Raw genomic sequence first — 27,483 nt, 5'->3', positions numbered from 1 at the left:
GAGAGGCGACCTGCTTCGTTGGGGAACCTTCTAACCGTCTGTTACTTTTTTGGAAAAAAACGTAAACCCCCATTTTACCTACCACGATCCCCCCTCCCCACTTTTTTCCCCCATGCAAGCCAGATTCAGCTTGCCTTCTTGACGTCATGTCTGTAGAAAAGGTTTCAGCAGCGGCAGCGGCAAAAACCCACCGCCAGGCGCAGTGAGCCGAGGGGAGGGGAGCGAGGGGCAGAGGGAGGGATGTTAAACTTTCAGATCAAGTCCTCCGGCTCCTAAAAAAAGCGAGGGGAGGGGCTTGCTGCTGCCGCCGCCGCCGCAGCTGGAACATCTGGAAGTGTTCATGGTGTCTGTCTGTCTGTCTACTCTAAAGGAGGAAGGAGGGGAGGGGGAGAGAAGCGGGAGCGAGTCTTCTGCTGAGGGAGGGGAGGGAGTGAGGGGCTGGGACTAGCGCTCTCTCGCTCTCTGCAGAAACAGCTCCCTGCCAACAGAGCGCGCGGAACTGGCTTCGAAGAGGAGAAGCAGCCGCCTTGGAACAGCTCTTCGAGGTCGCCTTTTTCTCTCAGCCCCGCTTGCTTCCCTCTCCTAGTTGGTGGATCTAAGCAAGAAAGACACTTGAACCCTCCTGAGATATTCTCTCTCTCCCCCCCCCCCCCCGCTCCAGCACCCTTCTTGGATGCATATGAGTGTCCCCCCTCCCCTGCCCTCGGCTGTTTTCTCCCACCTTCCTTTCCCTTGCTGATCTTTTCTCCTCTCCCCCCACCGTCTCCTCTTTTTAAAACAAACAAACAAACAATAAAGATCTAAAGGAGCCGCTTCTCCTTCTGCCGCTTCTCGACGGTGTGAGCAGCGGCCAGAGGTGCTGGGCTCAATTCTTTGGCAGGGTCCCGGATGTTCTCTGAGGATGCTTTGCAATTGCACTAAAGGAGGCAGTAGTGGAAAGGATCAGTTTTTGGGCTTTGATGCAATCATGGGAATCAGGTAATAACCGAACGGGGGAATTTTAATCGTCGCAGAAGCTCCGGTTTCTTCCGTGAACTGTTCACCCCATCTGCTGTTGCTTTTTCTTTTCTTTTTTTTCTTTTGGATTTGGAGGAATTAAAACCCTGGACTCCTGCTTGGGTTGTTTTTTTTGGGGGTGCTCCTCGTTCCTCTACTTAAATGGTCAATGAAAACAAGAGGATGTACATCCCAGAAGAAAACCACCAAGGTAAGACTGGGGGGTCTCTGGATAGAGGTTGTCTCCCCCCTCCCTCCGTCTCCCTCTCCTCCCCCCTCTCCCCCTTACTGTCCTTTCCTTCTTCTGAAGATGCTGGAGAAAGCAACGTGAAGAGCGGGAGGGGAAAGAGTGGTGGGAGATGGTCCTCCGCCGCCACCACGCAGATGGGACCGCGGGTGACATGAGGAGAGATCTGATGCAGTGATCTTGTCAAGGCTGGTGGTCGCGGGAAACAAAACAAGCCCACCAAGCAACACCCCCCCCACGCTTTTTCTCCCCCAGCCTTATCCTTGGCCAGCAATATTAAGCAAGGCAAAGTTGCTTTCTGGTGGTGGAAGAGCGTGTGGAGCTGGCAGGAGGGACGTCCAGGAGTTTGCAAGACCGAGGGTTGTTGCTTCAGTTCTCGTCGTCGTTGCTTCTTCCAGGGCGGGCTAACCTTCCTCATAAAAAAAACCTACCATGTTTTTGGAAGCATGGGGGAGTTGGGGTCATTTTGGGGGCCCCTCCCAATCCCCATTCCCTTCAGGATTTTGCAGCCCGATCCAGTGCATGTTTGCTCGGAAGTAACTTCCACTAAGTTCAACTCCAAAGGAAAGGGCTGTGTGGTGGCCGTCTGCAGTCCTACGTACCCACTTACCCACAATTGAATGCAGTGGAGTTTACTTCCAAGTACGTCCGCATAGTCTTGCGCTGTTAGTAGAGGAAGTGGAACATTCTTAGGGATATCTGGGGTGGCAATGCCTCAACAGCTGGGAAGCAAAGCTATTGATCTCTTTCCCACCTCATTAATTGGAACCTAATTGCAACGTCTCGAAATTCCTTGCCCAAGAGAGGGCCGCCTAGGCTGCCAACCAACCTATACCCAGTTACTTGTGAGTAAGCCCCATTGAACTCGATGAGACTTAAATATATGACTGCGCTGTTGGAGACTCTTTACCTCCTCCCTCTGCTATTCTCTGCCACCCATCACTCAGAGCACTGTTGCCTCCTTTTCATAGGTAGAAGGCAAATCCTGACGCCAGACAGACACAGGAGGGCTGCTGAGTATGTGTGTTATGTACATGTTATATACCCCAAAAGAGGGAGACCTCCTGTTGTTGTGGTGATTGCTTTTTAAACATTGAAAATATGGAAGACCCTTCCTTTTCTGTGGCCATCCAAGCCAAACATCCCTGGAGGTGCTTTTAAGAGCAGCTTGTGGGACCAAATCAACAAGGGTGGTCGGAAGATAACTTTTTTTTTTCTTTTCTTTTAACTCTCCAAGTTATTATTGTCTCCTGGCAGTCCCCTCCAAAGGGGTTGTGATTTGGACCCTTCTGGTTAGCTTCTACTGGGTGGTTCCAACCCCACCCCTCTTGTACCAAAGAAACCCATCATCACTGTCTTAGTAGAGAGAAGTCTGCTGGCAGCTGTGTGTGTGTGTGTGTGTCCTTGTGCACATGCATGTCCTTAAGACCCTTGTTCTTTCCATCTTCTCTGCACTCCCTGATAAGGCAGGCTGCCCCTTACCTTTCCTCTTACCACCTGTCATTGCTCCTCTCATCTCACCCAGTAGCACCAGAGTGTTGAGATTCTTGGCACTGTGTGTCATAGGGTAGGAAGCAAGCAGTTATCTCCATGTGGAAATAGATCAATCCAGAGTATCTCCAGTTTAGTTTTCTTTCAAGTATAGGGATCTCAAGGTACCAAAGATAGGAAAGGCAGTTGGAGTTGACAGCACTGAACCAATGGCTCAGATACTTATTCTTTCAAAGTGGGAAATATATGTGCTTGAACTCTTTCTTTGCTTAGCCCTAAAGGGATTTAGGCTGCAATCCTATATTCGCTTACTTGGGGCCCTCTTGATTCAACTTGCTGGGCTTACTTTTGAGTAGATTTATATGGGATTTCACTGTTAGTGGCAGAAGGGTGTCCAGGTGAGGAAAAAAAAGAGAGAGTTCAGGACACCTGCACCTTTTTATAATGGTGTTAAACAAGGAATCTCAGCAGGTGTGACATACCAGAAAGCTCCTACATTCCTTCTCCACATTTCTTAAAAGTGCAGAAGCCCTAGCCCCTTTTACAGCTGGGCCATTCTTAAGGAGAGAGTGAAATCTACATATATAAAAGTGTGCAGTTGATTGTGGCACACTTGTGTGTGTGTAGATTTTTAAAAAGTTCCAGTGGTCAAAATCTTGTAATACACCGACATGAAAAGATTTTTTTTTTGTCATCACCATACCATAACAAGTACCCCAAAAAGGTGAGAGGCTGGGTCCGTTGCATCTCGTGCCCTCTTTTGCTTTTGTCCTCTTAGCCATGTGCTTCTGTCACGCACTAGTATGTGTGTGCTTTGTGCTTTGCTGCTGACATCGCTACTGATAAGTGGACCAAAGCTCGGCCTCCATAGCAATATGCCAAATGCTATGGCAACCTGAATCTAGCTCCCTACTTACCAGCTGCAGTGATTATATAATATAGAGAGAGCAGGGTTGCCATCCCTCCTTTCTTGCTGCAGATTAATTTCTTGTTGCTCCCAGGCAAAAGGCAACACTTTTGCAGTGAAACTCCACATTTTGTGGCGGGAGGAACACTATCATAATTTGTGTTTATTTGACCCCCCCCCATAACATGACATGAGGGTTAAACCCGAAAATGATCACAAATAAAGAACCATCTGTAAACGTTTCATTTCTTGAAGGTCTTTTTGAAAACTTCCATCCTCACTAATAACCCTTTGCCTGATTTTAAACAATACAGTTATTCGTCACAAGTTTGCTACCTTTTTCCTCCAAAGGTCTCAGCCCCTAGGTTTTATAAGGATGGTCTCCATAGATTTTGTAGCCCAAACTATGTATTGGTTTGCGGTGATGATGGCGAAGAACAAAATTTACAACACACTAATCCTGGGATAGAGCGGTATAATTAGAGCAAAAGTGTTGAAAGGAAAGGATTAGAAAGATTATTGTAGAGGGAGAATCTGGCTGCCCATCTTCGCATTGGAAGAGTCTAATTTCAGGGAACTAGAATTTCTCAGGTAACATTTCCCCAGCAGTTTCCAGCACAGAAATGAATTCTTAGCACACACGCACACACACATGATAACCTGTGTGATAACTTTGGGTAAGATGAATCGGAGTAGGCCTCACCTGTCCTTTATTGTTGTGCTCATACCAACCAACTAATTTACCTGACTTTCTGAACTGAAACTTAGGGAGTCAGCAAGCCACATGATAAGGCACTGGAAACTATATAATACAAACAGGAGAGTTTTGTTGTGATCCATCCACACCACTTAGTTTCTTAATTATAAAAATATGTGTTCTTTTTACATTGTTCTTTTTATTTAATATTTTTTTCTTTCCTACACTTTACCATAGGGTCCCAGAATGGGTTACAACAATAAAATATACAATTATAAAACAAATAAAGTTGTGACCCTAAAACTTAAAAAAGCATTCTCATTCTATAGCTTACAGACAGAAATGTTATTAATATTTGGATTTAGCAGGACCCAGTACAATTTCTATTCCTCATTTATGGCAGGGAAAAAGAGTAGTTGTCTGAGCTGTTACTATTTTTTTTTTAAATAAAAATAATCCTTCTGCATTTTTAATTGTCCCACCTAATAAACAATATTTTCGGGGGGTGGGGTGGTGGAAATAATTACTTTTGACTGTTGAGCATATGTCTTTTTAGAATATGTGTTTTTTGTGCTGGATGATTGAGGACGTACAAGAAAAAGCTTTTACAACTAGCTACATCATATTTAAAGTGCATGTGGGATTCAGAATCAACTCAGATAGGTATCTGTAAGGTATTTTATTGTGAACACTTTGCACTGGTAAAACTACAGAGTGGATTAATTAGGGAGGAGGGATCTTGATTTGCAATCCTCTATACACAGTATGGAGTGCCTGGAGGTCAGCTGACCCATTTGAGTTACAAACTATAATTTCAGGTGTGCTTCAGAGCTTGTCAGTACATGGTGCTGGCTATATCATGTTGACAGAGAGAGGGGCTGTTATCTGGGGAAACACGCTGGCCCAAGAGTTCAGCAATGAGCCTTTCAGTTATTTCACGACAGGATTATGAAGAGGGGCATGGTGATGAATGGTGCTGTGGGGATTCTACCTCTGCCAGAAGGTGGTGCTACAGGGCTAAGGAGTAAAAAAAACCTAAGTAATTGGGAATCCTGGGAACTGCAGTTCTGTGAGAGGTGATAGGTGCTAGGGATCTCCAAACAAATTATCAACAACCTCATCAAACTGCGCTCCAGAAATCCTTGGTCATGATGGGGAGCAATTACAGTTAAAAGTGATAGAAAGCTTGCATACATTTTCAGTGTAGATGTGTCCTGATTGTCAGGAGAGACTGCTTACCGATACTTGCCCATCCTATATTAATAAATGATCTACGCCAAAGGCAGGACTCTCTATTCTTCATAGACAAGATCCTCTAAACGATTTATGCAAAAACACCCGGAATGCTTTCTGTTCACTTTTGGTTTTTGCTTATGTTATGCCATTTCAGCAGATTCCGACTGGTTTCCTATGCTACCAAAACTAGGGCTTTTTGGGACGTATTCAAAACTAGGTCATCTTATGGTCTCTCCCCCCTCCCATTTTTTATTGAAATTGTTCCTCATCAGTCTTCCCTGCGCCCCAGTCCCCAAATAACTTTCTTAACTATGTTACATAAAGGGATTTAGTCAGGATGCTACACATCAGGCTACTCTCCCCTCTTCTATAAGTCTTTGTAAACAAGTACCGGTAATATATTCCTAGCAGAGGAGAAGCCAGCATTTAAAGAGTGAAAGATTTTAGGCCTTAATTTCATATGTAAAAATTACCAGTGCATTTCCCCAAAGTTCATAATTTATGGTTGACTTTTGTTTCATTCTGTTACAACACAAGCTCACTAGAAATCCATCTACCCATTAATTCACTCTCGCTATTTCTTTCCTATGTTCAGCTCGACAACCTGACGTTGGACATTTTTACAATCCAGTCTTAAAGTGTGCTTCACCAGCATGAAAATTGTTAGGGTGGAGCATAAGTACAGCTACATCATTCTTTTTTTAAAAAATTATTCCAAGTAACATTTTTACAGATCAGTTTCATTTGTTGAGACATTAGTGTTACATTAGGAAGAAAATGGGGAGAGAGGTAGAGGGGGGAAAGGCGAGTGGGGGGTGGGGTCGGGTGGCGATGTTTCTATTTTACTTAATATATGTGTGGGGTTTCGTGTCAGCATCGCTTGTGCAGGTTCTCTGCTATTCGCTTGTGAAGTACAGCTACATCATTCTGATTACATCGCATATTATGACATAGCAGTATCCAAGCACCATTATGACATTGTTGCAGTATTAATCGCAGGCGTTTAGTGTTTGGGATGGAAGTGACTTCTCAGAAATTATGCTGATAATCTCTCATCTTAAACTGTGGTTTTTGTTTTGAGTTGCTGTGATTAAAAATCATGCGGTGTGATATATATTCGAAATTAAATTTGCCCCTAAATTTAAGAATTTATTGGATTGAGGTTAGGGTTATGAAGTTAGATGATGTTTATGCATCTAATTGTGAGGACATATATTTTTAGTTTTGTAAATGCTGGGCTCATACGCACACTGACCTCAGAGTAAACTCAATTGAACACAGTGGGCTTTACTTTTGAGTAAATATGTGTGTTTTGAGTAAAGATTGTGTTGCACTTCTAAGTACCCTCAGGTGCAGCCATTTAAGAGGTCCCCCTCTATCACTGGTTGTAAGGAGGTATTAAAAGTAATAACCAACAGGTGCTGCCTTTTGTTTTTGTTGCAGTTAATCTTGAATATATATCCAAAAGCAACCCTTTGAATTTTGCTTGCTTGCTGATTGTAAATGTGCTGGAGAACAAAATTACTGCAACACGTTATACATGGGGCTGCCTCTGAAGACAGTTTGGAAACTGAGGCTGGTGCAGAATTCAGCGGCCAGGTTGCTCACTGGGGCAAGACGGTTTGAGCATGTTACACCGATTCTGGCCTGACTGCACTGGCTGACAATTAGTTTCCAGGCCAAATTCAACGTACTGCTTTTGACCTATAGCACCTTAAACGGCTCAGAACCGCAATACCTCAAGAATGGCCTCTTCTTATAGGAACTGATTCAGATCCTGCAATCATCATCTGAGGCCCTTCTTTGTGTGCCTCCTCCATGAGCGGTCTCGAGGGTGGAGGTACGAGAGTGGGCCTTTTCTGCAGTGGCTCCTCATTTTTTGAATGCTCTCTCCTGGAAGGCTTGCCTGACTCCTTCATTCCATATCTTTAGACTCCAGGAGAAAAACATTCCTCTTCTCCCAAACCTTTGGCTAATTAAACAATTGATGGTCTTTTAAACTGTGTGTACATAGGGGAGTTATCATTTTTGTTTGTTTCTATGTTATGTATTTCTGCGTTTTTATATTGCAAACCACCCTGGAATCCTTGGATGAAGGGTGGTACATAAATTTAATAACAAACAAACAAACAAACAAACAAACAAACAAACAAACAGTCTTTGATATAATTCTATAGCCAATGATTACTTAGTCTTTACCCTCAAACTGTAACATTAGCATTTGGGAGTTTAAAAATTAGAATGCATGACTCCCAGGAAGGTGATGGTGGGCAAACAGCTGATGGACAGGGAAAGGACAAGAGGGGTTGTGTATAAATTGTTGCTGTGGTCTTTGGTGCTGGAGAATCACAACAGAAAAGGGTTAATAGAGTCCCATCCTCTGCATCTCTACATCAGTTAAGGTGGTTGAGTGTCCTCCTTTACAGAGACCCATCCTGTGTCTATGAAGGGCTGTCTACTCCGAGTCTGGTTTAAAGATAAAGAACCATAAGGAGGCAGAGCAGGAGGGGTCTTGAAGTTGCTCATCCACAGTTTGCCACTTGAGCAGTGAACTGAGTAGACAGACACAGAGGTCACCTGGTCACAGTCTTGTTCCCTGCTATGGTGAGAAGTATTCTGTTTCTATTTAAATCATAGCAATTGTTTCTAAATGCACATGTAGACATATAAATTAGCACGTGCAAATTGTTATGCAAATCACTGTCCTCTTATTTGGAAATGTATACCTGGCTACCTTAGTGTCAAGTCGTCTTGTGCTATAAGATAACGTTTCCAGACTGTGCTTGTTTGGGGGTAGGATTCAAACACAAATTCAGGCTGCACAATTATAGTTGCTTGGGAGATCTTGTGCAACAAATCCAATTCCCCAAAAGATTGAACAATAAGGAAAGTGATGGGAAATGCACAAGAAAATGTACGATAATATAGCTTTGGTGCAACATCATTTAACCGGCACACAAATCAGAACAAGTGCTCATTTAATAGCCAACGTTGCCTCATATCCCTGCAAACAAATCAGCACGAATGCTCAATAAATATGTTGTTTGGAAGCGCCCTTATCTGTCATTGTATTTCTTTCTTTTTCTGTTTTTGCACAACAGAATGGAAAAGGTGAAATACAAAGATCAGTTGTGGGACAGGAGCATAAGGAAATGACAAATATGTTCCCCGACCCAAAGTGTCCTACATAAAAAGCAGCTTTATAACCATGCTGGAGTTATAAGTGAACTGCAGCTGGACTTCTTTGCTCATTTTGGTCCTTCTGAAATCATGGCTGAATAGTAACACTGATGCATGCATGTATTCAGCGGCATTCTGCACTCAACTCACCGTAAAAGGATTTTTTTTTTAAAAAAAGATGACAAGCTTCGAAATAGAAGTTTTATTTAGGTTAGGCAACTGTCTAAGGGGCTCCTCTAATTGGTTCTAGCAGAGCTTTTCCTCTAGTGGCAACTCCGTTTAAACTCTTTAAGGTCGAATAAATTGCTCTGTAATGCTAAAAAAAAAAACCCCCACATATATACAGATGTTCCCAAAATGAGTCATCACCTTCTGTGCTTTTCCCCCCAAGTACCACAGGTTGTATTGAAGAATGGCTAATTGAAATATATTTTTATGGTTCAGGAACAGGGATATGTGCTTGACTTTAAAAGGGATCCAGCAGTATTGTTTCCTCCTTGTTTTCATTCCTCTCTTAGTGTATCTGAATTCAGATATTTCGATTGGGGTGGGAGCACTCACATAGTAAAGTCCTCCCAGGGATACAGCACTTCAGAATGTGGATGAAGGAATGACATATCTATCTATCTATCTATCTATCTATCTATCTATCTATCTATCTATCTATCTATCTATCATCTATAATATTGGTCTTGGTTTGATGAGACTTTAACACCTACTAAGATGGTTTTTATAATGTTGATTTTCATACTGCTGTTCTTTTGATTGTTGCTTAATTATTTTATTATGTTGATGGTTTCTTTATGAACCCCCCTCCTTGAAATGCTTACTGAAGGGTGTAAAGCTACAAAATAAATAGTGCCCTTTATCAAACTCTCCTGCATTTTGAAAGCTAGCATCTCGGAAAGTCTGTCTTTAGGCTTCTCCCTTATACTCTTGATTTCCATGTTCAGTTTTTTTGCACTGAGCAGCATTTAAAAAAGAAAAACATCCCTGTTCCTGAACTCTGAAATGGTATATGTCCATTTTCATGATATTTGAACTAGCCCAGTACAGGAACTAACAACAGTTGAGGGTTTGTTACACTTAAGCAACTGTTCATGTGAATGTGACCATATGCAAAATACAAACTAACTGGGGTTTCATTACTAAACTATACTTTAATTATTACATGTGCTGAATGTTGTGACAATTTCTTATTAACTTACTGTAACAATATGACGGTTGAATTGACTATGAAATAAAGTGCATTAGGCTGAAACTCAAAAGAGACTTACTAGTAAGAAGTAAGCTCCCTTGAACACAGTGGGACTTCTTTCTGAGTAAGCATGCCTAGGATTGTGCCAGTATTAAATTATTTGTCAGCAGGATGGAATCAATGAATGACCATTTAATTTAGGCATTGGGCTGAACCCAACTATGCTTTGCTCAGAATTGACCTGCTGAAATTAATGAACTTAAGTTAGCCATGTCAATTAATTTCAATGGGTCCACTCTGAGTCAAACTAACATTGGATACAACCCTTGGTTTATTACTATTATCATTGATTATTAGTATTATTCAAGACACTTATTCTAACCCTGTGTATTATTCTGACCATGTACTTTGGTTTAACTCAAGTTAATAATGACATTAAATCATTTAAAGGATGCATTTCACACAGGAGCTTCCCTCTTAGGGCAAATAGAAGTTTCAGGGTGCAATGTTTCTGTTGGAAAAACAGCTCAGGGGAAAAGAATTAACTTCCTTTCCCCATGCTATGGCCCTGATCCAGATAGGGGACCTTTGTGGCTGCTTTTTATTATTATAAAAAAGGCATTTATAGGCCATCATGCATTTTACATATTGTCTGGTTTGGTCCACTTTATATCTTACAGCAACCCTGGACAATAAGTCAGTATTTTTGTCTACATAATGCAGATTTGGGAGTCTGGGGTTGAGGCTCAGAAGTGTGGTTTGCAAATTTCACTGCAGATGTGAGATTTGAACTAAGAGCGCTGGCTTTTAGCTGTTGTGCTGAAGTAAATTTCATCTGCAGGGAATGGGGTCAGCTAAAAAATAATCACAACTTTCTCATACCCTAAAAGATTACAGGATAGAACTGGCATCTAATATTTCAATCTGAGGCAAGGGAAAGACTAAGCAAAAAGGTTACAAGTTCAAGGACTCAAACATAATGGCAGGGAGCAGCCTATTTGCTCTTTTTTTATATTTTGCTGTAGTCTAAATCCTATCCACTATATTACATTGATCAGTTCTCATTTACTGGCATTTTTAAGTCTTCTGTCCAAAAGGTGCCCCACAAGGTGTGATGACCTGTCTTTCAATTTCAAATCCAGAAGTGAAAGAAGGTGCAGAGTATGGGTACCAACCTTTTTGGGCCAGTGGGCACATTTGGAATTTTTTAAAAATGTCATGAGCACCAGTCACAAAATGGCTGCCATGGGAGTGAGCATAACACAAAATGGCTCCATTGGGCACGTGGCACAACACAGAATTTCTGCCTTATCTAAAAGGGCAGAAAAGTTGACAGGGCCACAAAATGGTGTGAATATGTTCCCTTACCTTATCAGCCCCCCATCAATGTGGAAAAGGCACCTAGACCATTCACTGCTGCACTGACTCACAGATAAAAGCTCTTTGCACCTCTTGGGTGGGTGTCCAGTCTTGGCATCCAATGAAATGTGAGTATGTTAAAGGGGCTTGTTCCATGCAGGAGAGGCTGAGCCAGTGTAAAAAATAACTGATCAGGAATAGCCATCTCTTGTACACTGGAGAGTTTTGAGGACATACTGAGAACTTTCACAGGCACCATAGAAGGTACTGGCAGGCACATTGGTGCTTGCATGTGCCACACTGGCGACCGCTGCTGCAGAGGCAGTGGAAGCTGCAATAATGCAATTTGGTGTTGGAACATTTAAAAGGAGTGAGGACTCCCCTCATCAACCACCAACATTTTTACTCATCCTCACTAAATGGGTTGTTTATGCATTTCACTCAGCAGAAGATTCCACCATGTTCAATAGGGGTTGCTACCTAGTAAATGTATTTCAACGTAAAACATATTCTGAAACATGCTTCTAGATTATTTAGTTCCCAGCATGTAACGTTTGCCTTGGGGTGTTTTGGAAAACAAAACAGTTGAAAAGACTGAACATGACACCATAATTATAAAATAAATGTGGACTAATAAAGTAATTAAGCCAACATTTCTTCCTATAAGCATTACAAGGGAACAGGCTACCCTCATGTTGTTGATCAAATTTCAGATTTTTTTTTTTCAAGAGGAGAAGAAGAAAGAGAGAAGAGGGATGTCTGTTTTTCTCAGATGGATATAAAAGGGCATTTACAAAGCCTGCCTTCTCAAAATGTGATGCTTTATTGGTGAACTTGTGAAGTTCCCTTCTGCAGATTTCATGTCCAATTTTGTCAGACAAAATAAGCTTTTAAGATACATGGGGTAACAATTGCAGAGTTTGTCTCTGCAAGGCAGTCTGGGCATATCACATTCCAGCTGCATTTGCTCTCCTTCGTGCATTATTGACCACAATACTAATTCTGAAATTGTAACCTGTCTTAAATTATCTCATTACAAGCACCACAATGCATGTGTTGTAGATAAAGGAGGAGCAATGGTTTTCATTCTGGAGTTCATGTGACTTCACATAAAATTTATTTCAAAACCACAGGAGTCTCTGTGGTAAAAGGTTTAAGTGCATGACACATGTAAGAGAGCTCCACTGTGACACCCACTGACACTTCTGTGGTGGCTGTTCATGTGCTCAAATTCCAGAACTATATAAGGGCGTGACTGGAAGCTCATAAATGTGATCCAGAATGTAAGAGACTTCTGTGCTACAGAAAGAAGCAGTAAATGGGAAGGAAAGAGATTGTTTCAGGGCTTGGGCTGGGAAGACTGGATGGTGGGTAGGAGGCAGAGCAATGCGGAGCAGTGATTAAATTGGAAATGGAGGTCTGATGGGGGAAATGACCAGTGAAAGTGAAGGTGGAGATACTGTGCTGTCATTTGCCATTTCAGTAGGGATGAGGGAGAAAATGGATTCATTTCACATTTAAAAGTGAACCTATCAAATTCTCACTTCCCCAAACAATTTGCAAATAGAAATACTGTCATTTTTCAAAATTCACGCTTTACTGAATTTTGCAATGAGGTTTTCCAGTCAAGTAACATGTATAAAAATGCATGTAGTAGGTTAAGGTGTGCATAGAAATGCATATATAGCAGTGAAAATAACGTGCAAAATACATTCTATTACGAAACAACTGCTTGGCACAATTGTTGCTTATTAGGCAAAACTGCCTACAAAGTGTGTGTATTAGGAGAAGTTTGCACTAAAATGCTGATGAATTTTCACAAGGCCTTTTTAAAAAATTGCAAACTGATGCAGAAGTGTGGAGAACTGCATTTAAGCTGGGGGGAGGGGAGAGAGAAATTGAGAGAAATTGAAAGTGATAGTTTCACCCACCCCTACTCCTCCAGTTCCTTTGTAGCCTTCTCAGGTTACGCCATTCTGTGCTCCCCGAACTCATGTGTCCTTTTGTCAGTGCTTTCATTCTTGAGTCCTCTGTTTTTCCTCATCCTTGTCCTCTTTGCTTCCTGCTTTTGCCTGGCTTCCTTCAGGACTTTCCTCCTTCACAGCAGTTATCTCAGCATGAGGTACCAGTTAAACACATTGATTCAGTTAAATGTAATGGCATTTGTACCTAGATCAAGATTTAATCAAAATCTACTCAGGTACATGTTCCTTCTCTATGCCCTGCATAACCCCTCAGAGGTGCAATTCCATGTAAATAGCTTTTGCCTTGATTGGAATGTGGCCCACTTGAATAAACGAGTGTGTGGTGATGTAGGAGCATATATATAAATATTTAAAGTTTGAGAGGGCTAAGGAGATAGATAACATGTGTAAAATTGCCAGGAAAGATCACCACGCCATCTTAATGCACTGTGTTATCTGCATACTGCAGTATGGCACGAAAGCATTTCAGAAAACATCTGCAATCTGCATACTTAGTGTAGAGAATACAACACCTGCAGTTCTGGGGCACATACCTGGAACTTGAAGCACACACTTGGGAGATTATGGTAAGCCTTGGGTCTAGTTCTTGCTAAAATAGTAACCTCTGAGCTGTACCATTCAAGACTATAAATGGGGGTTCATAGAAATGAATGCTCCCTGCACACGAATGTTTCCTCCATGCAAAACACTGCAACTCATGGGAAAGAGTTCTGGTCTACCCTTGTACCTGACTTGCTTTGGGAGTATAGAAAACATGTTGCCATTGGAAACAGAGGGATGTAAATTTGACTTGGGTGTTGTGCTGTATTACTTTATATGGGCTGGCATATGCTACCATTGCATTGAATAAACAAATAATGGAACTTTTAGGCTTTAGAAGAAAACAGAAGGCCACAATCCAACACAAAGTTCAGTCACCTAAATTCAGTTGTTTCAGTTACGATCCCTCCTCTCCATTTCCCAGATTTCTGCTGTAGTGCACAATAAAGATTAGGGGATTGTCCCATGAAAAGACAAATGTACCGTATTTTCAGCCCAGCTTGTAAACACAATGACCCTGGGAGCAGCTTGGACTGTGCTAGTAATGAGTTGATTTCTATAAGCTGTGCTTGACTAGCAACGGACAGTATGAGACTCATTACACATGCTAAAGCTATTTCTGGTCATCTGCATACTATCACTTGCTTTTTCCTATTGCAGTCGTTAACAGTCGTTAACAGTCGTCAACAGGTTTACCATACCCATTGAGTCAATCACCCATCTCCTACTACCCTTCTAAGAAAAACCCCACCCCACCCTCTCACTATATAAGGGTCTGGTGACTTCTGTTTCAGTGTATCTGAAGAAGTGTGCATGCACACGAAAGCTTATACTCAGAACAAACTTAGTTGGTCTCTAAGATGCTACTGGACTATTTTTTAATTTTTCATTTCGACTGCGTCAGACCAACATGGCTACCTACCTGAATAATTAATGGTCAGTTATATTTTGTGATGTGTTTTGTATTTGTTGTATGAAGGAAATTTTATTGTTAATTATATGCTGTTCATCACCGTTATGTTTTTCCTTAATGCTGGTGATATAGAAAACGTTACAAATAAATCAACAAGCCTATACTGTATGCCAAATAATTTTTAAAGGATTTTTTAAAAAAGAAAAAAAGATTGCCAGTTTCATAAAGGTAAATGGGTTTGATGCAGGGTGCATAGGAATAATCCACTGTTCTCTCTGTCCGTGCAGGAGTACTTAAGTGAGGCATGCAGTATTCCCCTGCATCGTGCTAAGGAGTTACATGACTAGCAGAGACATGGAAAATTGCAATGTCATTACATTAGGCAAAAAACCGGTGCACAAAAATGCATCCAACTACGTTATATTCAGGGTGGACCCATTGAAATTGCTGAACCTGTTAGTGATGTCCATAAATTCCAATGGATCTACTCTGCGTAGAAGTATCATTGGATACAACCCAAATATTTTTATTGGCCCATTTCTTTTTCAGGGGGACAATAAATGAGTTAGAACACTTTACATAATATAATCAAAGCCATTATACACTATAATTAAATGATCTAATCTCATTTGAATATCAATAAAAAAGTAACATATTTATAATGCTTCTATTGACACTAAAAACATGCAGATACTCTTTTATATTGCATAAAATGTTTGTTGTGCATCCTTAAGATTTCATCTCTCTGAGTCTCTCCCCATCCTCTGTATCCCCCTGTTATTAGTGTGTTGCTTCCTCTGGCTCCTCTTTCATTGTTAGTCAACTTTACAATGGGAGTGTAACCTACAGCAGTCCACGAAGGTTAAGTCTTTGACATATTTAAAATATCCTGATCATGTGTCAGATTGTGTATATTGTGATTGATCCAGGATGTACAGCTTTATATTATGTATTAATATTTATTTCAATTTCACATTTGTTTCAAATATATTTGTTTGGTATTCTTTGTTTTCACACGAAGAATTTGCACGTAGAAGAGGTTCTCCTGGCATCTCACTTAAAAATGGCCAGGTAGCAGATAAAAGAAAAGACCTTCAAATCCTGGACAGTCACTGCTAGTCAGAGCAGACAGTTCTGAGCTAGATGGGCAATTATCCTGATAAAGCAACTTCTAATTACTGCATTCATTTAAAAACCATATTGACATTCTAGAATCTGCTGTAGCATATGACTTCACAATTGCCACTATTTGATCATGGGAGTTATTAAGCACTTCATACAGATTACTGAGATCCCTTAATGTTCGTCAAGGTATGGAGTAACTTTGTAATGTCAATTGACAGACAGCCCATTCAAGTCTATACTCTGTGATGGTTTTTCTTTTGAAGTATATGTGTGGCATGTGTATGTATGTGTGTTCAGCAATGATCAATGAATCTGCTTTTGTATAAACCGGAATTTATATTTTTAGAAAGGATCTATAGAGCCTGTCCCGTGAATTTGTGTTCACCCGGTGCTGCAAAGGTCACAGAGAAACTGGTTAAAGAGTATGTTTGCATAGCTTTCCAGTGATATAAGAACATATTTCAAGATTGTGCATTACAGCTCCCGAGCTATGATGCAAGCCAGGCACAGGCATTTTATCTTATAGCAATGCTCCTGAATGCTCTTCTCTTAGCATTTCACCCGCCCACTTTTTTTTTTAATGCCCTTGGACATCTATGTTAGCGGACAGTCTTGCCTTGACTTTTTAAAAACTATTTGAATTACGGAATAATCTTTTGAATGCAGTGCCTAATTTAGGGCAGGGATCTACAGAGCAATGCTGTCAGTGTCTGTTTTTGCATCTGAATATCTGATCGCACTTACTTAGTTTTCAGGCAGCCCAAGAAGATAACACTAAATACAGAACACAGGTTGGAGAAATGTTGTGCTCCCTCAAGATGAGCTAAAAAGTTAACAGTAACTTTTGTACATGTGAAAAGTTATTGAAGACACATATGTTGCTTCTGATATCATTTCCAATTTACTTACTGGATGGCTCCACTCCTATAAACAGCAACCATGTGCAATATCATTGACAAAGTGGTTTACTAAGTCAGAGATGGAGCAAGGTTGTGAGCTACTATACTAGATTTACCATTGTTTTAAACAAACTGTTCTGGGGTGGCTCTGGGGAGACTCCTAATCTCAGGGTCGTGGGTTTGAGCCCCACATTGAGAAGTAGATCCCTGTATTGCAAGGGCTGGACTGGTTGACCCTCATGGTCCCTTCCAACTGTACAGTTCTATGACTGTATACATAAAGCAAAGAATTAACAATGTTACATGAGTACCAGTTGAAACTGGGGCTTAAAGTATGTCACATTTTCAGAACATAAAATCATTTAGCAGTGTTGTTCCCCAGGAAATGATACTGAAAGCAAAATTCTTTGCCTGTTTTTTCAGAAGTAATTACCACTGTGTTCAATAATAAGGGAGTTTAATACTGAGACTCCAGTGGCATGCTGCCTCTGAATCTGGAGGTTCTAGATGGCCATCATGACTAATGAGGCATGGATTTAAACGGCATCTAAACTAGGGGCTGTCATTTGCATCTTGTGACACAAAATGCCATAACTTAATTAGGTGTTGTGAAATATGTACTTTGTTTTGTCTGACCTGAATCTATTGCCAGTTTCATGGGATGACCTTGTTTGGAGAGATTCTTCTGGAGCTTTTTGCATCACCATCCAGAATAATTGGGTGCCATCCACAACCTTGCAAGTTTGTTGCCTACATCCAGATCTTTTAGGCACTAATTAAACCACTCCTACTGCAGATCCTTGGGGTATCCAACTTCATACTTCCATTTATTTTAAGATGTGTCAGTGTTTACCTATTTAATCCTTAGATCAGTGAATGGTTAAACAAGGAAACAGAGAGTAGGAGTAAACAGGCAATTCTCACAATGGAGGGAAATGAGTTGGGATCTCTAATGATCTGTATCCTTTCAGCCCCTTCAGTGTTTGTAGCCAAGTGCGCGAAACATTGCTCCTGAATGCTGATTATCAATGTGTCTTGCATCCTAATATGATACCTTAAGTTTGACCTGCTTTTCAGACAGTACTAAGCTTTAAAAATAAGCCTCCCTCATACTAATGAGCATACAAAATCATTAGTCCCCACTGGAAAAAATTAAAACCAACCAATCAATCATTCATGATCATCTTACTTGCTAAGGCTGGTGAAGAGTTCTGACATATTTACGGTAGGTGCTTTAATGTGAAAGATGGTAGGTATAAAGTTCAGGTGCCATAGGAGCCGAAAATTGTAGCTAGCATAAGTTACTTTTTGATCTATTTGTTTCAACAATTTATATGCTTCTCAACTACAATCATCACTAAGTGGTGTACAAAAAATGCAATACATAAAAGACAGAAACTGGATAAAATGAGACTTCAATTAAAATGTGTTCATAAGGCCCCGGAGGTTCAGCAGAGAGGGAGGCTGTTTGACCTCAACTAGAAGGAAGTTCCATAAAATAGAGCCCACAATACTGAACACAGGGCCCCTGGTGGATATTACCCTTGCACCCAAGTCATGGAGGGCTGCTAAAACTGACTTCCATATAGATGTTAAACAGCACTGAAGACAAGTTGGTACCCTGCAGTACACCATGGTGCACAGATCATGGCACTGTAACACAGTTTCCCAATGCTACTCTCTGGACACACACTGTAGATAGGAGTGGAACCACTGTAAAACAGTGCCTACAATACCCATCTCAAAGAGTCCATCCAAGGGGATAGTATGCTTGTCATTAAAGGTGCAGGAGCCCTGCCCTCTTTTGCACCTGACCGCTTACAGCAGGCAAGCATTCTTCATTTGCACCATATATCTTTTGTGAGAAGACCATTTGTTCCCAGAAACCTTTACGCTGTCTCTTATTGTCTGGCTATTGTATTGACTAGCTATTGCTGACATTGGTCTGACGTCTTATTCTGAGATAATAGGTCTCATATACTTAACCTGTTTTTGTTTTTTTACTATGAACTGTTTCTTGTCTTGACATAATGCAATATTCCCTACCAGGGCATGATCCACAACATTCTTCAGGATCTGATAATTCACCTATGCAGAACAGGGGTGAGAAGCTCAGGCCTGGGCTCCAGTGTGGCTCTCCACATGGGTCCCAATGTGGCTCTCTTCGTTGTGTTCCTGTGTTGTATGCAGGCAAAATGCTGCCTTCAGCCCCAGCCACCAAGTGAACTTTGTAGTTAACATCCTTATGGTCAAGGTGGAATACCATGGTTGAGCCGAATTAGCTTTTTCCCCCACCTGGCGAACTGCATTGTTCAGGCTCCAGGCCAGGGATTTGGCTATGTCTTCTGTGTGGGTTGTTTGCCCACTGTATACAAGCAAAAGTATTTAATTTTTTAGACAGCATTCTGAGGGGAGGGCAGGTTCTGGGTGAATGTGTCTTGCTGTTTGGGGGAATGTCGCTTGCATGGCAGTATTGCTCTCCCCTCTCCTGTGTCTTGGCTTTGCTCCTGGTGTTTGCAATACTCTTCTGTGTTACAGCCTGCAGAAGCCTGTCACCATGTGACCCAGCCATAAGCTCAATTTGTGCTTGTGTGACTTCAGAGGCATTGCAGATGTCTATTGTCCTTTATAAACTCAGCCCCAATTCCCTTAGCAATTGCTCCTTTAGTCTTCTATCAGTCACATTCAACACAATTTTGTCCTGGAGCATGTGATCTTTAGTGTCCCCAAATTCCCAATTTCTTGCTTTCTGCCTCAGTGATGAATCATATTTGTTGATCTGAGTTTCTGCTAAATGAGGATGAGAAAAGAACTGGTTTCTTTCAAAAACAACATTCTTCTGAGGATTATAATAATTCCTAAGTCCTGTTTAACAGCATCCTTCTCAGCTGCTTCTGTATTTAGCTGTTGAGCTTGGATGTTGTAAAGGTCCAGGCCAAGGATTTCTCCAACTACATGTCAGCAAAATAGCAATCTTGATGTATTCCTTTTCTCTTTCTCTCTTCAATATAGTTTTGTTAACAGAATCAGGGCAGCCGAGTCTTTTAGGCCAAGAACGGTTTACCATCAGTCAGCCTCCACCTGCCTAACTCCTTGTTTACGTCCAGTCTCAGGGATGGTACTGGCTGTCAGCTTCTTCCTCCTCCTCCTGTTCCCTAGACTCAGTTTTGCCTTTGGATAACTCAGGGAGGGGGAACGCAGGTGGCGCTGTGGGTTAAACCACAGAGCCTAGGACTTGCTGATCAGAAGGTTGGCGGTTCGAATCCCCGTGATGGGGTGAGCTCCCGTTGCTTGGTCCCTGCTCCTGCCAACCTAGCAGTTCGAAAGCACGTCATGTGCAAGTAGATAAATAGGGACCGCTCCGGCGGGAAGATAAACGGTGTTTCCGTGTGCTGCTCTGGTTTGCCAGAAGTTGTTTAAAGAACAACCACCACAACCACAATGCTTTGTGTAGAATTATCACGGACAGCACTTTTTGTACTTCATTGACATTTGCTTCCATTCCCCCACCTCCACATATGATATGTAAATATTATAATGGAGTGATTTGAGGAAACACCAGTCAGGAAGCTAGATAGAGCTTACTACCTCACTTAAACTAACTCTCTTAAAGCTGGTGCAAATTTCAGTGGCTAGGTTGCTCACCGAGGCACAACAGTTGCACCATATTACACCAACCCTGGCCTGACTGCACTGGCTGCCAATTAGTTTCCGGGCCCAATTCAAAGTGCTGGTTTTTACCTATAAAGCCTTAAACAGCCCAGGACTGAAATACCTCAAGGACCACCTCTTTCCATATGAACTAACTCAGACCCTTCTTCATGTCTTTCCATGAGAGACCCAGAGGGCAGCAAGAGGAGAACAGGCCTTTTCTGTGGTGGCTCCCTGTTTGCGGAAAGAGGAGCCATGACCTCACATATTCTCTCTTCACATGTTATACGAATGTTATGCTTGTGTGAGTAGACTATTTACATGAGCAGTTATTTGTGCATATACCATATTAGTTGGCTCTTAAAAAACCTAGCTATTGAATTCTCTCTCACCCACAACTCCCAAGCTCTTTCCTGTGGCATGCTGGAGTAGAAAATGTTTCTCTGCTTCACTTTCTTCTCCTTGGGATTGTCATTTGCTTTGTACTTTTGCTCCCTAAATTCAATTTCCAGGTTGCATTCCCTGGACACTGCTTGGAGAAAATCTCCTGTTAGGTTTGTGTACCAGTCTGCAGTAGAGCTAATTTCATAGTGAATTAATTATTTCCTTAAGGAATGTGTAGCAGTGCAACCTGTTGTTGGCATTATATATCATCATCGTAATAAAAAACTTTATATTTGAAGTCACAAACAGCTAATAATGTATTTGGAATTTGTGGAGAAAAACATGCTAGCACTTCCAAGTTATTTAGGAAGTGCTTGTGAGTACCAGCTTGGGGGAGTGAGTTTGCAGTTAGCAGATGTGTACTACCAATTCAGACATTTCCAGGATTTAGCACTGCACTGCAGAATGATGCCTAGGTTCTCATTGCTAGTTAATGGGAAGTCAGGCATGCTTGCTGATAAGTTTCATTCTATCATGACCCTGGAGTCCAGCAGTGACTGGGACACCAAGATGGAAGCTACAGTGTCATTGACTAAGCAGCTACACTAGCTTTCTACACTGCTGCTAATGATCAGGGGACCTCTGAATCCAAGGCTGATGCACATGAGTTTGCTAAACCAGATCTCACTGCCCATGGAACTTGAGGCAGGACCCTCATGGGAGCCTTCCCTTGAGTCTCAGGAACCGAGCACCTCACATCCCACCCCACCAGTCCAACTGCACAGGGAACACACCAGGACGGAAGCCATGAATTAGAAGAGAGGTCCCCATCTTCAGGCAAGAGGAATGGCCCTTTAATATCCTTGTTCTCTAGAACACGGGTCAACAAACTTTTTCAGTAGTGGGTTGGCCCACTGTCCTTCAGACCTGGGAGGTGGGCAGACTATATTTTGAAAAAGGAAAAAAATGAAAGAATTCCTATGCCCCACAAATAACTCAGAGATGCATTTTAAATAAAAGCACACATTCTACTCATGTAAAAACACGCTGATTCCCAAACCGTCTGTGGGCCATATTTAGAAGGCAACTGGGTCGGATCTGGCCCCTGGGCCTTAGTTTGCCTACCCCCTGCTCTAGAAGGAGGAGAAGCAGAGGAGAGGTTGGCTAGAGGGAGATGGTTCAAAGCCTCAGTTCACTTCTTTTGGAACAACTTGTTTGCTAGGAGCTGCCCTTAATGTCTTGCTCTGTGGGTTCTCTGTGACACCAGGACACTTTCACTCTTCTAACAAATATAGAACAGTCAGCTGTAGCAGGATTTTAAAAATATATAAATACAGTTCTTGACTATGCAGCCTAGCAGAATACTTTTCTGGAAGTCATCACCAGCCAAATTAGAACGGGCTTTTCTGGAAGTTACTGCTGCCTCAGAAAGGTAAGGATCCCCCACCCATCCAAAATGAGGTTTTTATACTGATTGTTGCAAAGGTTAAAAAGAAGGAGGCTGACAGCTGTTTCAGTTTTCAACTTGCACAGTTGTAAACAGCTTTCCACATAGGGTTATTCATTTTATTTCCCTCCTCTCTTCCATCCTGCAACATCTAATACAGGCAATGACAGCCTTGAGCCTTTCTAAGGCTAAGTCCACCCAGCAAGGTCTTGCTTTTTAAAATCTATATTTAGACTAGGACTGGTACAAGCAATACTTTTTTGTGACAGTGCTCACTGGTATGGAGAACTGGCACTTCTTTTGCGGGGCGGTTTGTGGCAGCCATTTTGTGCTGGCACCCATTACACTTTTATTAATATATTTGTACTACAATCTTTTTTTTTAAACCAAATACCCTACTGGGTACAAAGTTAAAAAGACATGGAAGAAATAGTGAAGCAATTGGTGCAATAGTATCTGGAGGAGGAGACAAAGCACCACAGCTGACCCATGACATCATGCTGCCTGAGGCAAAGTACAACAAGATGGTGACCCATTCCATATATTGAAGTGGGCAGTTGACTCTTACTTCAGCAGTGGTGACAGGACAGAATCTTCTATTGCAAACAAGGGCAGCTGAGGGCACAGGGTAGTCCGTGTGGTATACACAACTCTGTTCTTCAACATTTCAACGGTTGCTAACCTTTGCTGCCTGAGGTCACCTCTGCCTAATGGTAGGGATGGCACTGCAAAGCACAAACTTACAGGAAAAATAATATAAAACAGCAAGGTAGTATAAGCAGGTTTGTTGATAACCATCCCTTTGTTGTGTAGCTTGCTTTCTCTGGCGGTGGGTGATCTTAAGTCAAAAGAGGAACAGACCCCACCTCTTTCCCAGTAGTTCAGCAAAGCCAATAAATCTAGCTGATCCCTAGGGCTGGGCAAAGTGCTGGGCAAAGTGAAGGGGCAGCAAATACTTTGAGAGACTGTATATCTACCTCTTTCTGTATTGGCCTCTGGAGGAAATGGGGGGGGGGCAGGGGGGAGGCAGAGAGATAAAATTATCACCTTACCTACTTTGTGCATGTGATCCTCTGGGATCAGCATGGCAATTAACCTCTAAATAAGATAATGCTTCTGAAGAGTCCTCCATAGATTTCCTTTTACTAATGAGTGGAAAGAATACACTAGGATTGTTCACATAGTACTTTTTTCTTATATATATAATGAGTCCCCTGCCCCCTGGCCCCTCTCTGTGTGCTACTGTCCTTGTGCATCTGCTCAGGCTGAGAAGTGTGGTGTGTGAACTTGATATTTCCATACAGACAGCCACAATTTGATTGTAACAGCACTTTCTCAGGTCACTGGTAATTTAGGAATGAATGTTGGATGTCATCTGCTTCTGTTGGTTCATGTTATCCCAATATGTAGAAGGTTGCTATGTATTTTAATTTGTTTATCATTGATTTTTATTTTTTTAATGCTTTAAATAGTTGTTTTGAACTGTTTTTACTTGTATTTTTATTGCTTTATTCTTTTTGGAAACCACTTTGAGGTTGTTGGGTTTGGGTTTTGGTTTTTTTTGTAACGATCAAGCAGTATATAAATGTTATGATATAAATAAATAATTATTCTCCACATGAGAATGTGCCTATTTACACATAGCCGAAAGAAAGTACTGTATGGTTTGGCCCATGGCTCTGTTATTTTGCTTGTAGTATTGGGGATCTGTCAAGAATGTAGGAAGCAAAAGTGTATGCCCAGGTAGAACTGGGAATGGTGCTGGATGAAGTACCTGGACAGGTGCTCAGGAGGACCAACTATAGGCTAGGATCTTAGCTGACAAGTTCATCCAAAGGCAAAGGCAGTTCCTGCAGTAAGAATATGAACAGGAAGAAGGAAAGAAGAGCAAGCAGGCAGATAGGAAAGTTACTAGGTTGGGTGAAGAAAATCACCATATTAATGGAACTGAACTTAAGCTAAGCAAGTCCTCTGTTTGCAAGTTGTTTCCAAAGGTGCAGTTCCTAGCCTCCCTCTCAGTTTATTAAAAGCTGTGTCCAGAGTGAGGCTAAGACCAGTTCATACGGAAACAGTTTATCTCCAGGGAACATGCTCTCCTCAAGCTCCATGAATGATGTTACAGGGAATAGGGAAGCAGGATAGGAGAGTGAAATTCACACTTCTCTGAATTTTGCAGTGCCGTTATCTAGGCAAGTAATGTCTACAAAAATGCATGTAGACATGCCTAAAAATGTTTATATTTGTGAAATATAATTGCATGCAAACATGTTTATAGAGAGAAATTTTCATTAAAGTTCTGATGACTTAAAAAAAATTCCCACAAACTGATGTGAAAATGTAAGAGCTGAACTTATGATTGCAGAAATTAGAGAAAAACTGAAGGATATATTTGTTCATTCCTAGGGGAAATTAATAGATTGCATGGGAGTGGAAGCCATGTTGAGAGAGCAGTTCTGTCCATATTCCTCCACTGGCCAGCTTTGAGTGTCTCACCACAAGGGACACCAAACTAGATGGTTGCTGTTTGGATTTTTTTCTGATCTTCACAGACAACAGTACTACCTGAAAGGAGGCCAGGGACATCCAGACTGCACTTTATAATCCATTGCCTGGGGAAATCAAGCCCAGAAATCTCTCAGTGCAAAAGGAGCAGAATAAATAACCTTTAAGAACAGCGTACATGAAATCTATGGCAATATAAAATAGACTGATTGTTTTGTCTTTGAATTTCTGTAGCAACTGGGGTTTATTTCTTTAATTTTTCTTGAGCAGTTTCCGCCCCCCAACTTGCATGACAAATTCAATAAAATTCAGTAGAACTAACTTGGAATCTAAAGGCACCATTGTCTTTTAAAGGCTATACAGTGTGCTGCCACTGCTGCTGTTCCCACCACCACCCTTCCTGCTACCGCCACTACCCACTCTGCTGCATGTCCTGCCATTTTGGGTGAGATCTTGCTGAAAATCATGTGAGATCTTGCGCAATCTGCAATATGTCTCACAAATTTGGTCACCCTATCTGATGGCTGGGCCAGCTCTACTGCATCCCACCACCACTACAGTAAGGTTACCAGATTTTTTTCAATGAATCCGGGGACACTTTAAACAAGCAAACAGACAGACAGACAGACAGACAGACAGACAGACAGACAGATACATACTAAACGTTTGGGACGTTGATGCTGCAGCAATGGTGGTGGCAGAGGGGTGGCCACCTCCTTGACCTCAACTGCCATGTGTTCCCTTCCTCCAAGGCTTCCATCTCCTTTCTCCATGGGCCTGGGCAGCCCCTGAGTTGTTGGTTCTTCGGTGGTGGTGGGGAAGTGGTGCGCGGTGGGTCAGGCATGGAAGGCGGAGAAGGAGGGCCAAGAGTGGCAGCGGTGAGGCTCAGGCAGCGTGATGCCTCCCTTCCCATCGGAGCAGCCCCAATCCCATTCCTACTTGCGTGCAAGCAGGAGGGGGCAGGGATCCCTCAGCTGGGAAGGGAGGCTTCCCATTGCCTAACTGAGGCTTCCCTGCCCCCTCCTGCTTGCACGCAAGCTCCATAGGCAGTGTGAAGCCTCCCTTCACAGCTTAGTTGCTGGGGTCAGGGAAAGTGGAGGCAGCCTGGAAGCTGCATCTTAGAGCCCCTGCACTGCCATCATATGGGGACTTCTGGTGAGACAAAATGGCTGGTGCCATGGAAGCGAACAGCTCCTGAAGCCAGCCAGAGCCAACTGCACTAACAGGCTGGCTCCGGGCTTCTGAGACTGCCACTGCCGCTGCCATGTTTCCCAGGTACATTAGATGAAATCCGGGGACATTCCAGGGATGGAATTTGTCTGGGGACAGACTCACAAATCCGGGAACTGTCCCCGGGAAACGGGGACATCTGGTAACCCTACACTACAGGCCTTCAGTAAAAGCAGGTAAATTAAATAATACTGTACTAAGAATATAAAACTGGGCAATGTTCATGTGCAAACGTGGGGTTTTGTGTAAGGACTACAGTGTTACCTTGGGTTAATAACTTAATTCGTTCTGGAGGTCCGTTCTTAACCTGAAACTGTTCTTAACCTGAGGTACCACTTTAGCTAATGGGGCCTCCAACTGCTGCTGCCGCACGATTTCTGTTCTCATCCTGAAGCAAAGTTCTTAACCCGAGGTATTATTTCTGCGTTAGTAGAGTCTGTAACCTGAAGCATCTGTAACCTGAAGTGTCTGTAACCCAAGGTACCACTGTATATTCTTATGAAAGATTGCATTTGTAGCTTCCTGTGATCTGATTATTTAAACATTACTGGATTTGGATTTGATATCCCGCTTAATCACTACCCTAAGGAGTCTCAAAGCGGCTAACAATCTCCTTTTCCCCTCCTCCCCCACAACAAACACTCAGTGAGGTGAGTGAGGCTGAGAGACTTCAGAGAAGTGTGACCAGCCCAAGGTCACCCAGCAGCTGCATGTGGAGGAGCAGGGACGTGAACCCGGTTCACCAGATTACGAGTCCACTGCTCTTAACCACTACACCACACTGGCTCTCCTGCATCAAGATTTGATAAACGAGTTATCTGTAAAGTGTCTATCAGCAAAATTCTATCCATACTTACTCAGAAGTAAATCACATTGACTTCACTTACTGTACTCCTAGGTGTCAGGGGTAAAAGTGAATAATAATATACTCTGTTCATGATTGTAGTCTTGGCACATTCTTATGCACACTTCCCTGAGAGAAAGCCCCCTTGAAGGCAGTGGAACTTATTTGGGAGTAAGCACGCAAAGGATCGCAGCAGAAGACAGCAATTCTATGAACATTTACTTGGGAGTAAATTCTTTTGAAGAAAATGGGGCTTATATTTTCACCTACCCACATCAGAACATGTATACTATATATGAGTAATCTTGCCTAGAAGCAGGTCTATTTGCATTTTAAATGCAAATTGTCAATTAATTGATAATGAAATTGAAGGACACTTCAGCCAATCAGGTCATGCAGATGTACTCTACCTTCTGCTTATGCCAAATTTGATGAAGAAGGAAATTTAAAAGATTGCATTTTCTCGTAGTCTGTATCCAAAATTAGTATATATGTTTGCTTGCCCACATGTACACATTATAACACTTTCATAATGGCACTTCTACAGCAGTATTCAATGTAGTGTAGATGTACAATTAAATTTTGCATTTCAGGGTGAAACCTCTGAGGCTAACTTTCTTCTAGTAAGAAGAGCTGTAGACAATTGAAACTG

General features: G+C 42.0%; 1 protein-coding gene across 1 annotated transcript in view; it reads left to right on the top strand.

Annotated features, from left to right (window-relative positions):
* Positions 1-211: 211 nt before the first annotated feature.
* The window catches only part of CACNA1C (calcium voltage-gated channel subunit alpha1 C), a gene marked incomplete at its 5' end in the record, with an annotated part of 458,067 nt that continues 430,795 nt past the window's right edge, over positions 212-27,483 (top strand). The window contains 2 exons of the mRNA XM_079992108.1: positions 212-978; positions 1,093-1,207. Coding sequence (XP_079848234.1) covers positions 1,159-1,207 — 49 coding nt within the window. The remainder of the gene's footprint in view (positions 979-1,092; positions 1,208-27,483) is intronic.

The sequence above is a fragment of the Podarcis cretensis genome (genome assembly GCF_951804945.1).
Source record: "Podarcis cretensis genome assembly, chromosome: 10".
NCBI classification, from domain to species: domain Eukaryota; kingdom Metazoa; phylum Chordata; class Lepidosauria; order Squamata; family Lacertidae; genus Podarcis; species Podarcis cretensis.
The sequence above is the reverse complement of the archived record's forward strand: the minus strand, read 5'-3'. Positions and strand labels throughout refer to the sequence as shown.